A 14,030-nucleotide genomic window follows, 5' to 3' on the forward strand; every position below is an offset into this window, starting at 1 on the left:
TGTAACTTGAATACATACACACAAATAAAAGCTTTCAACAATAATTTAGGTTTAAAAGCTGTAATGTCTCATAATAAGAAGTATTAAGCTACTTTCAACATTGAAATAATTTGTTTGTAACCAGCTCAAGGAAATCAGGTGTCATAAATATTCTCTCTTATGATTTTAAAGTCCTGACTCTTTTTCTCCAAACTGCAATCAATTTTTTCTACTAAAAACCAAAAATGTTGTATATTTAAGAATAAATATAGCTTTAAAATGTACTTCATTATAGAAACTAGTATAGTACTGAAATTTCTCTTCTCAAGCGTGCATGAAAGCTTTGTTTCACAAAATTTAATTTTTAAATAGAACTATGGGACACAAGTCTCCTTGCAAGAACAAAAACAACCCTTACCTCAGAAACTCCTAAGATTATAGCAATTACATATGTTAAAAACACACAAGGTCAGTCTCCTGTCCATCTGCCACAAATTCCCGAAACCCACAGCTGATGAAGTCACCCTCGTTTCTCCAAATGGAATTCTTGTCAATTAACGTTATACATGAGCAAACACACACAGAAAGACATGCCCCTCTGGTAAAAATCTCTTATTCCTTACCAGCCTAGGCAGGATTAATCACAGTTGATAATTATAATACCAAGGGATAACACTTCTAGCATAATATACACCCACATGAACTCCACAGCATTGCCTTGCAGGTACTGCAGAAACTGAGTACTAGCCTCTACATGACACGAAGCAAAAACATCCCATAGACTTAGCCTTCCTTCCCAGGATTTTTTTTTTCTGCCCCACATTATTCTTTTTAGGGAAAAAAAAAGGAGCAATACTTGTGGGGTAAGATTCACAACACTGAAAAAAAACAATCTCAGAACACATGCCAAGTTCAAATTCTCTCCTGACTAGGTGTGGACCTCCCTCTAGCGCAAACAGCCTTGTCAAGAACAAGGACAGAGAAAGATTTGAAAGCTGCATATGTGCAGCATTACTGCAAGAAGTTAGGAACTAGTAGCATAGTGGGTAATTCTGCAGGTATGATTATGAAAACCAGCCATGCATCTTTCAAAATGCTCTCCTATAAACTCTGCAAATTTCCTGCCATGAAACTCAAATTCTGACTCTTTAAAGCTACCTGATTTTTAACAAGTTCTTGCTAGAAGATATCAGAGCTCTTAGGACTATACTTAGGGGCCTCCATAAAACCTTTTAACTGTACCATTATTTTATTGAATTATTTAATTACTGACTGTGTACCATATTACACAGCAAAGAATGTTGATGAACTAAATGAGGTATGTAAGTGGTAAAGCAATCAGGTTTTATACAGGTGAAAGCCACCACAAGATGTAGGTCAAACGGAGCTCACCAACAAAAGACGACCAAAACACCATGCCCAAAAATGTTTCAGGTAATCTATGAGCCTTAGAAAATGACCAGTATGGCTGAAACACCTAGTAGCTTGTATTTTCAAGGCTTCACTTAGACAAAGAGAAGTAGTATCTCTCAAATTAAAACAGAAACAATGATTAAGTGTGACTATTCAATAAAACTGTCAGATAAGGCTTGTTCAATGCACAAGATAAAAGAAAATATAATTTTGAAAAGCAATGTAATTCCACAGACTTGAGAAACTTTTCATTGTGCAAAATGTAAGATTTTTAGAATACAGCAAGGAAAAGAGTTGATGTGATAGAGAATTTAGTATGCTAGCTAAAATAAACCCATATAGTGGAATAGACTGGCAGGACATAGAAACATCACTGATATTCCAAACAAGGGAAGAATTTTTGTGTCCAGTATTCAGGAGGAACTGGTAAAATTCAAAGCATACCAGAAAAGAAAACAGAGAAGATTTATTACAATAATCCGACAGGAAAGTCAGGTGAAGGCCTTGAAAGCTGTAAAAAAAAAATCTGCCAAGAGCAAAAGGAACAATGGCATTCACCACAAATACTTCAGTGGATGACACCTGCCAATGACGTGAAATTGGAGGCTGAATGAGGAAGAAGACGAGTTTACCAGCCACAGGAAACAGTACAAGTGAAAAGATGTGTCTAAATGCTCATCTTGAGTATTTCAATGTAGCTGATGTTACATGGATGTGGGTTATTAGCACAGCTATGCATGATGGAATGAAATGAAATGTAATGATGGCACAATCAAAAATGGATTTTCTGATAGGCCTTATAAACCCAACTCAAATAATACACTGAATTTGTACATAGTTGCTTTAATGCCTAAAGGTACAGACAAAAATATGCATCAACACTGTACTTACACCTGCATGGAGATAAAAGACATTGCCCTGCAGGTACAACTACCTGCATGCACAGTTTTCTTCTCTCACACGAGTTCTACAGCCCAACTAAATAAGTAAGATGTAATACTGTGGAGCTGATCGCTAGGCTGCAAAGCAACCAGTGCTAAGAAGTGAAATAAAACAACCATAAACTTTATGCACCATCTTTTTGGGTACCCTTCAGCCACCATTTTCTTCACTATCATCATTGTTACATTAAAAAACAGTATTTTGTTACTGTTGGTATTGAGAACTATTAAAAAGTATTTGATTAAGTTTTTAAATCAATATTATAATCATTTAGTTCACAATCACACACATTTAACAGTCAATTTAACTCATCTAGTATCTCACACAACCAACACAATATGCAAGAAACAACTGCTGGGAATTGTTTCAGATGCTCTAAAGTATGTTAATTTCCAAAGCAAAATGACTTGTGCTGTGAATTTTAACGCACTTGAAAGCCTGTACTTTCTCTCGTTCTGGAGCACAAATTTTGCATGTCTGAAGAGCTGTGATTCATCTTAAGAAAACCCATCTTGTGTTAAATGGAATGGAAACTGGACTAAGTGGTCAAATGACAAGTACATTCATATTCAAGCTGTATTATAAATGCATGTACAGTAATTTACGTCTCTCAGCTACCACAAAAGGCTCTTGATAAGCAGGTAATTTGCTAAATGGACTCCTTTATCCAAGTATTCGAAGGGCGTTACAAGAAAAATCTGCAGAGGCATTAATGTGACGTAAAGGTCAAGCATTGTGACATACCTTTCAAATAATCCCGCCTAACTTGCGATATGATGAGGAGGCTGCTGGCAGCACTGTTCAGTGTGAAGCCCTTGATGTGGGTCTCAGCACTAAAAGAAGCAGACATTTAGAAAGGAATTACTGACATGCTTCTGATACGATAATAAATGGTTGAGCACCAAGGTGAAATTATAAAAACTACTGTTCGTATGTTAAAAATATTGCTGCAAAATATCGACCTGGAGACAGCTTTTGTGTTATCCTGTCAATGGTTATAGAAGGATAATTTTTTTTTGCATTCTGACAGATGACAAAGTTGGAAGTGAGCAACAAAAGAAACAAAGTACAAGATTTTTTTTAAACAATCGGTTCAGATTCTTGAATGCTGACATATTAGATGACTAAAATAACTGCATGCCCTGCATTGTTCTGTTGTATCCTAAGCGGGATACTTTTTCTTCTTTTTTCAACAGTCACCATAATTATAAAATATAAAACTATTCTTTCAGAAATAAAAATGAAACATTTATTTTCAGCACTGTATATTTTAAACATAAACTAAAGCATATTATGAACTAACACCTTATCATTTGGTTGATTAATTTTCAAATTTCTGTCATCTAAATGTATACAGGTTTTAAAGTGAACATCCTACATTTGCTGCCTTAGCCACAGTAAAATTGTATTTCACTTATCAATTCCTTGTCTACTGCAATACAAAACTTTATGTATGTACAGCAAAGACAGCCTTTACTTTAGTAACCCTGCTAAAGCTTTTCCAACACTCTAGAAATTAGTCAAGAGAGACTAACCAGCAATCACATCAGTCTCATACTACAAAATGTTCCTGCTCTTAAATGACATATAGCCAAGCCCCATTTTTAATATATAAGGATAACTTTACAAATGTTCATTTCTAGATTACAAAATCTCTACAGAGCAAAGGAGGGCATTGCCATTTACCATATCAGCAATCAAGATAAACCTCACTGATCATCTTGTGGCAAACAACTGAGCAGCCTACCTACTTGAACTTAGGGGCTGAGCGGATTGGGAGGTAAGCAGGGTCATTGCTAAATTGTTCTCCTCAATCCCAAGAAAATCCTTCACATTGCACACAATATGACTATCCTCTCAGTCACTTTCAGCCTCCCAGGCTCACAAATGCAGTCACTGGACTCGGGATTTTCTTACTCTCCCAACCAATCCCCTTAATCCCTGCCTAAGCACCCACTGCTCAGTTCCGCCTTTTTTTTTCCCTTTGTCCCATCTGTCAAAGCCCTTAAGTCAACAATTCATGCATGAGACTGTAAATTACATATAACAAAGGATTTACTTTCTCCAATCTTCCAATCTTTAGTGTGATTAAATAGATGTTAGCTACTATTACAGAACTAATCCATCATTCCAGTAGTCCTAAATTTCTATTTAAAACTTCTTGGACTAAACGCAGTAAATATTCCTCAAAACAATTCTAGAACGTGAAAGCAACTACACTTGGGTTGACTAACAGATCAGTAATGCTCTAGGATGTCTGGTGTTTGCTTCTTTCAAAGGCAGTGTAGGAGTGCCACATTGATTTCTCAAGGAAGTTCTTCAGTTCTAGTAACAGGGGATGTTTTGAAGTTACTGGACATTTTTAAATTATAAAAATAGTAGTTATTTTTTTGGCTATGCTAATGTGCACAGTAAGACTATCTACATATTATTTACCTTTCAAATTTGGCTTCAAACAGTAAAATGAGTTATATGTATCTAAATGAAGGTAGCTTTCCTGTATTTTATGAAAATATTAGGAGCTGAACAAGTTTCAGGCCAACGGACACATTCAGGCTTTGTAGGAGTAATATCTTTTTAGTATAAGGCTGGAAAAATTCTGAAGTGTCCAGAAATGTGTGCTAAACGCACAGATTTGTTATTCCTCAATCACAGGCACACACAATCACTTTCTCTAGTTCAGTGAATGACTTAGAACCTACAAGCTTTTAAAAATTATTAATATAAGCATCATTTTTTTGCTAGAAAAAAAGCCACACAGATATGCCTTGAACATGACCAATACGAAGCAGTTTCTGTCTTGATGAAACAGTAAGCTGTTAGAAGCCTCTCAAACTGTCATTATTTGGCATTTCTATGGTACAAGATGGAGTAGGAGAGTTATTAAAAGCACCAGGGCTATGATCGTAGTTGGCTTTGACCAGTAACCAAGAAGAAAATCTCTTAAAAAATCCTGTTACTTTACTCCTAAAAATCTCAAACTTCAGAGGCTTAATACATCTCCGACCTTTTCAGTCTTTCCAATTTTTTTCCTGAATTTTGAATTTACGTACTACAACACTTATCTAAAGTGACAATTCTGAATCCTTAAAATACTAGGAACAAACCACTACCTTCTTTCTCCTCTTCCAATGTGCAAATTACTGCTGGTATTATGCACTTCTTTGTGCATATTCCTTACAAGTGTGTTTGAGTTGTAGAGCAGGGAAGCAGTGGATCCATGTACAAACCTTCAGTAAGATGTTTCAAGCTTCTTCCCTGAAGGACCTTCCAATACATCTTTAGATACTTGAATATTTTCACTGAAACAAAGTACCTAAATTTTATCAACCTTCTTTATACTCGCTAAAACATCTCCTCTCCATCTTCTATTTGCAAAGATTCATCTGTTACTTGCATTACAGGGAGATCAATCTGATAAACTGATTTAGTTTTCCCTTGATATAAGCCATATATCCTGCAGGCACAAACATTACTTACTATAAAGCCCACTTGCTGACAGCTATTTGAAAAAGCACTATTTGTTCTTCTGAATGCAGAACTCAAACACTTTTTCAATGAAAGACATGCCTCCAGTCTACACACTTTTAAAGAAAACATCAAAATAATCAATATTATCTTAAACTAGACTGTTCCGGGACATAAGAAACTAAGTTGGCTCTAAAAACTAGTAGTTTTTTTTACAGTACTCACCTACAGGTAATTCACCTACAGGCACTCTCAAATCCACTGTATTCATTCAGTGAGCACACTTGATGACAACCACCAGTCTTGTTTTAGTTGAATAAATTAAAAGATTTACAATCTTTAAACTTAAATTTTTGTTCTTCTGAACTCTACATTGACACTTTAAAGCCTATAACCTGACCAGAACAAATGTTACAGGCAATAATTAAAGCAAGTGCCGTACCATGCAACTCAGTAAAGGTTAATTCAATTCCTTTCCTTCTAATAATTCATGACAGCAGGTTGGATTTATTTCAGAAGTGTAAGAGTTGGATCTAAGGTTTATGGTCATCTCCTAGCCACTGGCATCACAGTCAAATGTACCATTTTGCATTTGGCAGGCAGCCAGCTGCCAGGGAGTGTGGGCAGAGTAAGACAGCAGCAGGGACAGGCATTCAGGGGAAGGCTCACGGGCAGCTAAGTGAAGGAATCTTGTCTGTTTGGATATTGCTCTAAAGAGGAAAAGGCAGACTGCCAGAAGGGTAGACTTTCAGCTCTGATGCCAAGTACATTTGTTCAGATTGTTATTTGAAATGAGTTATTAGCAATACACACTGTCACTCCAGTACCTTTTTAAAAATGTGGCATATTGCCCCATGAAACACTGGTGTATTTCTTACCAACTCCTTATCACTAGTCATGACCTGTTTTCACATCAGAAGATAAGGACTCACCTGAAAATGATTCAGAAATTATTTAACCCCTCTCTCTGAGCCAATAAAATCCCCCAAATAAAGAAGAGCCTTACATGCGTTTCACATCAAGGGCTTCATCAAGACAATTCTGTGCTAACAATGCTTTTATAAGGAAGTCACAGGAATGATGAGACTCATATTTCCGCGTTCTCCTGAAAATATTGTAGGCCTCTAAAAAAGTGTAAGAAAGACAAAAGGAAGTGTCATACTGCAAGAACATTGATCACAGAAAAATCACCTACTCATTGAAAAAGGTCCATCTTTAATTGATACATCTTTAAGCCCAGAGCTGCAGATCACAGCTTGCTTAAAACTGCCAGTATACAAACAATCAACACACACTTCTACAGGAGAAAAAGTTTGCTACCACTCTTCCTTTATATGTGGCTGTTGCTTCAATATCAACATAGCTGGTTAGAAGGGGAAGACTCACGATTTTTAAAGCAACACCTAATTCTGGGGTATACAGTTACAGTGTCTGGTGCATGATCACAACAGCATTTAACAAATAATATAGGAGGCGATTCCAATATGGGGAGATCAAATTATTTGGCTACGACAAGATTTATACAAAACATACAATTTACAAATATACAGATATTTAGCAAGTAAACTACACTGCATTTGTTTGACTGATTAACAGTTTTATTTCATGCATTCACAATAACTGTCACTGTATGAAAAGATGTTACCAAAAAGGGGGAAAAAATGATAAGCACAGTTTTCAGTCATTTATTTTTCTGAAACAAGATTATGCAGCTATATGCATGCAGCTACAACTGCCATCCACACTGTAACACATGCTAGAAAACTGTATTAAGAACCACAAATGATCTTTTATATCTAAACAGTGATTGCACGTTTCTTTTAATGACTCATTAAATAATCCCTTTGCTAATTCAAATCATAGCCACAACCTTTGAAACTTATGAGAAATAGTTGGACTATCACCACAAATTTTACAGTTAAGCATCAAGCTTTTTCTTCTACCTTGAAAGTAAAGATAAAGACAACTCATTTGAATCTTAATGTCATAAGAAGCATCACATTAATTGTACTTAGTACAGTGCATGATGGAGCTTTAATCAAACCTGTTGTTATGCCTTTCTGTTTGCACCTTAAACTTCTTCAGCCAACAAGTATACACAAAAACCTCTTGAAATGTAGGCACAGAAACGGCTATGCATAAAATTTATTATTTACATCAGACTCCTACACCAAATTAATAATTAGAATTATCATGGCCATTGAATCTACTTTGTATGCTTGAAACTTCGTTAAATTTATATATGAACAGAGATGAAGTGTACAAAAGATCTGCTGTCTTCAGACTGAACTAGGATTTCACCCTGTGTTTAAATATTACTTTCAGTTAGGTACAGAAATGGACCTTGCCACTAGTGGTCATGATGTCAAGCATATGTTACCATCAATTATCACAATCCGTAACATGTAAGATCTCCTACAAGGAAATATATTTAATTTTTGAATGTTTTTTGGTAATGACTAGTTCAATGAAGAATTAAAAATATTTCTATCAATTTTGTTGTGTATGTCAGTCCTAATCTTGGAATGACCATCCTATTCAGATTTTTTTCTTAACTTCATTTTGCATTTCTGCAAGAAGCATATCTGAAGTATACCTAGATCAATCCTGAATTGAGATATATGCCTGATCAGGTATTATCAGCTTATTACTTCTTCAGATGGCATCTAACATTATTAAAATATATTAGCATTCAAAAGAGAAATTTCCTGGTTTCAAAATCATATTGTGTTTTACCAGCTATTTCAAGTAGAAAGATTTGTTAGAAAAGTGACAACTTGCCAAGAAAGTCTCAGTTCTCAAGACAGTCAAATCTGTTTCAGCAATTGTGACTGTTTGGGATATGTGTTACATGATCCCCTAGAGTCAAGTTCTCACACTGGGGAATCAAGACATAGATGAAAATATGACTTTGCATAAATCAAGCACTTTGGAGAACAGATTATCAAAATGTGTCAAACTTGGTGAGTTCACTGAATAGTTACATAACTAGATTGAGTTAATCTTTTTCCCATCAAAAAGCTGCCCTGTTACACCAAAATTACATGATACTGTTATATTAAAAAAAAGCAAAAAAAAAAATAAAAGCAGCTGTGAGTTTTTAGGTTTTTTTAAGGCCAAGAGAACAGTCTTCCAAGAAGACAAATTGTTTTCCAACATAGCTGGAACATTTTCTTCCCTAGACCACTTTCTCCCAAATACTGCACCTTTAAATAAAATATGCAGGAGTGATTTATTGCTAAGTTCAATATCCAAAGTCATCACAGAAGTTCTATTTTATACTTTTGTTTTAAACAAGTCTCCCAGCAAAGTCTAAGGCATATCTATTTTGTTTCTTCCTGCTCTCCACTTAATCATTTATGATACCAAAGGCACAGGACACTTTCCTAGTGAAAATGTCATGAAGTGCATTCCCTTGATTTTGTGATTTTCAAAGAAAATATTTCTGCATTTCTCATTTTCTTATGATACTCAACAGTTACCAGCATGAATAATTTCTCAAAAACATAATGTCTGCCATAATACATGATTTTTAATTTCATATACAAAACATGATGTTGCTCTGCCAGTATGCAGAATGTCCAGACTCAACTTTAAACTCCTAATCTAAATAAACCGAGTATTTAGACTGAATAACTCTAGATGGTGATTTCACTAACAACGTAAGTTAAATGTCTGAATGACTGATACACTCTTCATTTAAAAAATCAGAGCTTAAAAATCTGCATCCAACCCGTAAAATATACCAATTACACTTAGGGAAGAAAATTACTAAGTGTCTGGCATTTATAAACCTTCCTCATTCAGCAAAATTAATTTTTAAACCCATTGAACTCAATTTTCTATACCACTTTCAAGTGAGGTACCTAGTTACTTACTAAAGTATAAATGAAGAAAATAAGTATTTCCAGAATATTCAAATGCTCTGCACACTGAACAAACACTCTAAACACTGTAACAGATTGCCTAGAGAGGTTGTGGAGTCTCATCAGAGATATTCAAGGATCTTGTTGCATGTGCTCAAGGATGAGACTGCCTGAGCAAAAAGGCTGGACCAGATGACCCACCCTTCCAACCTGACACATTCTGGGATTCTGGGATTTCCTCCCTGTTTTGTAAGGTCCAGTAAAGCTATTTCTTCTTCTGTCACCCTGCTTTGGGATGAGATGGATACGAATTAATTTCCAGTGATTAAACACAAACTAAATCAAAGGAACAGCACTGAAATACACTCTGCTCTTCTGTATGCAAAGGCAAACATCCATGCATAAATTAATTCTGTTTTCAGCAGAGACTGGGAAGTTGCACAGAAGAGCTCTAAAGATTAATGTGGAAGGGGCAAAAAACCCACAGTGGATTTCAGTTTACCTTTTGCCTTATTTTTCTTGCAAAGCATCCATATTTTCAGTTCTTCCCCACTAGTAGCACTTCTGCTATCTTCAGACCTACCCTTTAAAAGAAACAAACATTTAAATTACTGTAATGCTATCCGTTAATGCTTTTTTAATAAGAAGAAATATGTTCCTAAGTGTTGTTAGCTAGGAAAGTTCAACTCCACTTACCTTTGGTACCTCAAATGGAACAACCTGACCATTTTTCTCAAATATATCAGCAAGCAAAATTAGTGTTTTCTCACGAGGAACAATATTTTCTTCTTGAATTTTAGTCCAAATAGTTTCAGCCTTTTCCCAGTCCTTGTTGCTCTCTGAAACAAGATTAAAATCTTCAGATAAAAGCACATTTAGAATATACATTCATATCTAAGGTGATTCAAAATGATGTCTTTGGAAAATAATTAATCAGTTTATTATTTACTTCTGCTTCATACAATCATCAGTTTTAAGTTTTCAACTATTTTAATACAGAGGATGCCAGAAAAAAACCCCAAGGGTTATATGAATTTTCAGATAAATGAAAAATCACCTCAAAAGCAGTGCAGAAGTGATCATCCCAGCTCATCAGTTCTATTGTTCTAGACTGTTAACTGAAATTTATATATGCATCACTGTACATAACTGCAAATAAACAGAAATCTGGACTTTGTGAAAGAAAACAGTTAACTACCATTTAACTACCTACAGCAGGTGATTTCCTGTTCCCTTTACATTTTCTAGCTTTGCAGTACCAATTGTGAAGATTTATGACTCTCAGACACTACTGATTTACACCCTGGTAAAAATGAGCCCTCTAAAGCAGGAACACCCTTCTCAATAAACTACCTTGGTTTTTTTATTCAGATCAGGCTTAGTTCTCCCACTATATATGCAAATCTTTTAAATTCTTCACTGACTCTTCAAGAGTCAGTCTATCCTCATAAGCGCAGAGCCAAGGTCAAAAGGTGATGTTTGAAAGCTGCAGCAATAGAATATGTGAGAACGATCAAATCCTGGATCATGTTGTTCAGAAAGACTCTTTGATCTCCACTGTTGGAGGCACCCAAACCTTTGCTAAACAAGGCTATGATGTGAGCCAACTTTGGAGCTATCCTAGCTCCAGGAAACAGCCTAGGCTTAAACTCCTGAGGTTTTCTCCAGCATAAATTATTCTGTGATAATCAAATGCCTTGTTTTCAACATTTTTGATTACTGCTTGGACTAAAAGGTAGGTTCTTTTTTATATGCCTAAAATAGACCTGAAGTTATGGTTTTGGTACACAATGACAGTACTACTGTAGTTGTGCATGGGGCAGCTTTGATAGGTAATCTAAAATGGTTGAAAGCAGGATTATGTCCTGCTTTTGTCTCTCATGGTGACAGAAACCCACAAATGTTTTCCACTTCTTTGAATAGATGGAATTGGTTCTGTCTTCTGAAAGAAGACTGAAGATTTTGCATGACAGAATTTGATGAATTGTATCTTCTTAGATTCTCTTCCTAGCAGGCACACTGTCAGACTTAGTAATTGCCAGAGGTGAACAGGATGAGTGGGGAAATAGGAAGGTTCTCTCCCTGTTGAGAAAAGATTGATTTTCAGGCCTACTTGATTCTTGATGGTGAACCAGTATGTGTAAAGCCAGAATTAGGTAACGCTACTTTTTTTTTGTTTTCTTTGAAGCTTTCCAAGGCTTCAGGAAATGAAAAAAAAAGCAGCAAAATTCTTACAGGGGTCTCTGGTCATTTTTTTTTGTGCAAGTACTTATGTCTTCTCCTGCAGTAGCTAAGTGCAGTGGGGAAGGGGCCTGCATCAATAGTCTTACCCAACCAAAAATATACATGGAGATATAATATACAGCCTAAAATTACTTCAAACTCAAAAGCAAGTTTTCCAGATATATCAAACTCCTGTAACAGCTCAATAATATATAGATATATGTACATACATTACTGAAGTACGCAGAAATCCCTGTAATGCTTTATTTACTGTTATGTAAAATGTTTAATTTACTGTTTAGTGCTCCATACCCTATAGTGATCCATACCCAATCTTAACACAATGTGTTTTTTCAGTACTTTAAGATAGATCTCCAAAATTTTAATCCTTTATAATATAGTATAATACACTGAATAACAAACCGACATAGACTGAAAAACAAAGAAAAGAGGAATGAAAGCCTCATAGGTACACCCTACAATAGGTCTGTAGCACAGAAATGAACTTCCAGTTTTAAAAACTGTTTCATGGCTATAAACAATGCAAAAGCTAGATTGTGGATGATGAAAAATAAGTAAATTAAAAAAATATATGCACCTTTCGGAACCAGATCTCATTACAGGAGACCCCTGATTATTATCAGTTAAGAAGATAACAGGTGAGCAGGTTTTCTTCTCTAAGCACATTGAAAGCCAAAACAGAATTAACTTTCAAATTATAAGACCAGACAATAGCATGCGTTGGAAAACTTGTACTACGTATGTCTATATTACGTCCATCCATCCATATACACACACATACTCTATACTAAGTAAGCATTCAGGTCTCCAGATGAAAAAAAAAACCAAGCCCCTAACCTCTCCTCCCAGACAAGATGCCTCAGAAATGGTACCCAGATTAATTGTGTATCAAGATATAGCTTCTCTCCAGGGTTATGTCCCATCCCCAACCACAAAGTAAAACAGATTACAAACATGAAAAAGATCTCAAGCTCACTTACCACACAGTTTGAGCAGGTGGTAGTACATCTCATCTCTATCACATTCAAACAGATTTCGAGTTAATTCTACCAACTGTTCCAAGGCTTCCATCTTCAAAAAGAAGGAAGAACACAGTTATACCTCAGCCAGACAATTATTTTTCTTTATAGGTGCACATACATACTGAGTGCATTCAGCTAAAATAGTATTTCTGTTTAGGTACACACCAACATTAAGTTCACCTCATCAGCCTGTCACATGCCTTTCACAAACATAAAAATCAAGAGAGAAAATATTTCAAAACTATTTTTGTTGGAGTAAAATGACAGTTCCATGGAACACACCATGAGTCACATACCTGTTTATTTAATATACACTTTTTTGCAAACCACTGCAATCTTCCAGAATGTGCTCTCAAGCCGGGAGTCTGTAAAATATTTCCACAAGAATACATTACTAGACATAGCACATTCTAAGGGATAATAAACATAATATAGGTATTCATAACAAAAGTTCATAGCTTTTGTTTGTTTTGTGAAATCTAAATGAAACTACAAGCTCACAAATAATCATGTTAAGTTGCATTTATGACACATAAAAATTGTGGTCATCTTACACAAGGCATTCTCCTTTTTGGTTCAACATTACTGAAAGAGTTAATGTAAAATACACTTCAGATGAACTGAAATGTTAAATAACTTCTATCACCACATTAATAGGTGGTGCTACCTATAGTAATCCTTTTTATTACTCAAGGTAAAGAATTATACCAAATGTTTTCAAACTGTTTTCACAATGAAATATTTGCATTCAGCACCATTGCAACTTAGCAGCTAGAAAACCATACTTCAGAACTGCACCATCACCATTTGGTGATGCCAATATAATGTACAGATTCCAGATATAGTAACTGTACGGCAATTCCTACCCGAAAACAGAAGGCTCAAGATTTACTCTTAAGGCTAAGACAGTTAATGCTTGTCCTTAAGTGTGTGTACACAGAGGAACTGTTGTGTAACTGTCAGCATGCCACAGTTCTTTCTGTTACAGACTTTCTCAGGTTGTGAGTTAGCTTATTCATTCCTTTGTTGTTTCAAGCAGACTGGAGCTACATTATACACGTGCTCAAAGAAAAGGTTTCAATCCTTAAAACTCCAT

At 35.5% G+C, this 14,030-nt stretch overlaps 1 protein-coding gene across 2 annotated transcripts in view; it reads right to left on the bottom strand.

The window, feature by feature from the left end:
• Positions 1 to 14,030, bottom strand: part of LRPPRC (leucine rich pentatricopeptide repeat containing) — an 86,023-nt gene that overhangs the window by 10,968 nt on the left and 61,025 nt on the right. For both annotated transcript variants that reach the window (XM_014252821.2, XM_088053403.1), the window contains exons 26-31: positions 13,231 to 13,299; positions 12,893 to 12,983; positions 10,365 to 10,507; positions 10,171 to 10,252; positions 6,809 to 6,926; positions 3,079 to 3,167 (exon numbers count right to left, since the gene is read on the bottom strand). In XM_014252821.2, the coding sequence (XP_014108296.1) occupies positions 3,079 to 3,167; positions 6,809 to 6,926; positions 10,171 to 10,252; positions 10,365 to 10,507; positions 12,893 to 12,983; positions 13,231 to 13,299 (592 nt within the window). The remainder of the gene's footprint in view (positions 1 to 3,078; positions 3,168 to 6,808; positions 6,927 to 10,170; positions 10,253 to 10,364; positions 10,508 to 12,892; positions 12,984 to 13,230; positions 13,300 to 14,030) is intronic.

The sequence above is a fragment of the Pseudopodoces humilis genome, chromosome 3 (genome assembly GCF_049639895.1).
Source record: "Pseudopodoces humilis isolate 2021_Gansu_Grassland_sample_001 chromosome 3, ASM4963989v1, whole genome shotgun sequence".
Taxonomy (NCBI): Eukaryota; Metazoa; Chordata; class Aves; order Passeriformes; family Paridae; genus Pseudopodoces; species Pseudopodoces humilis.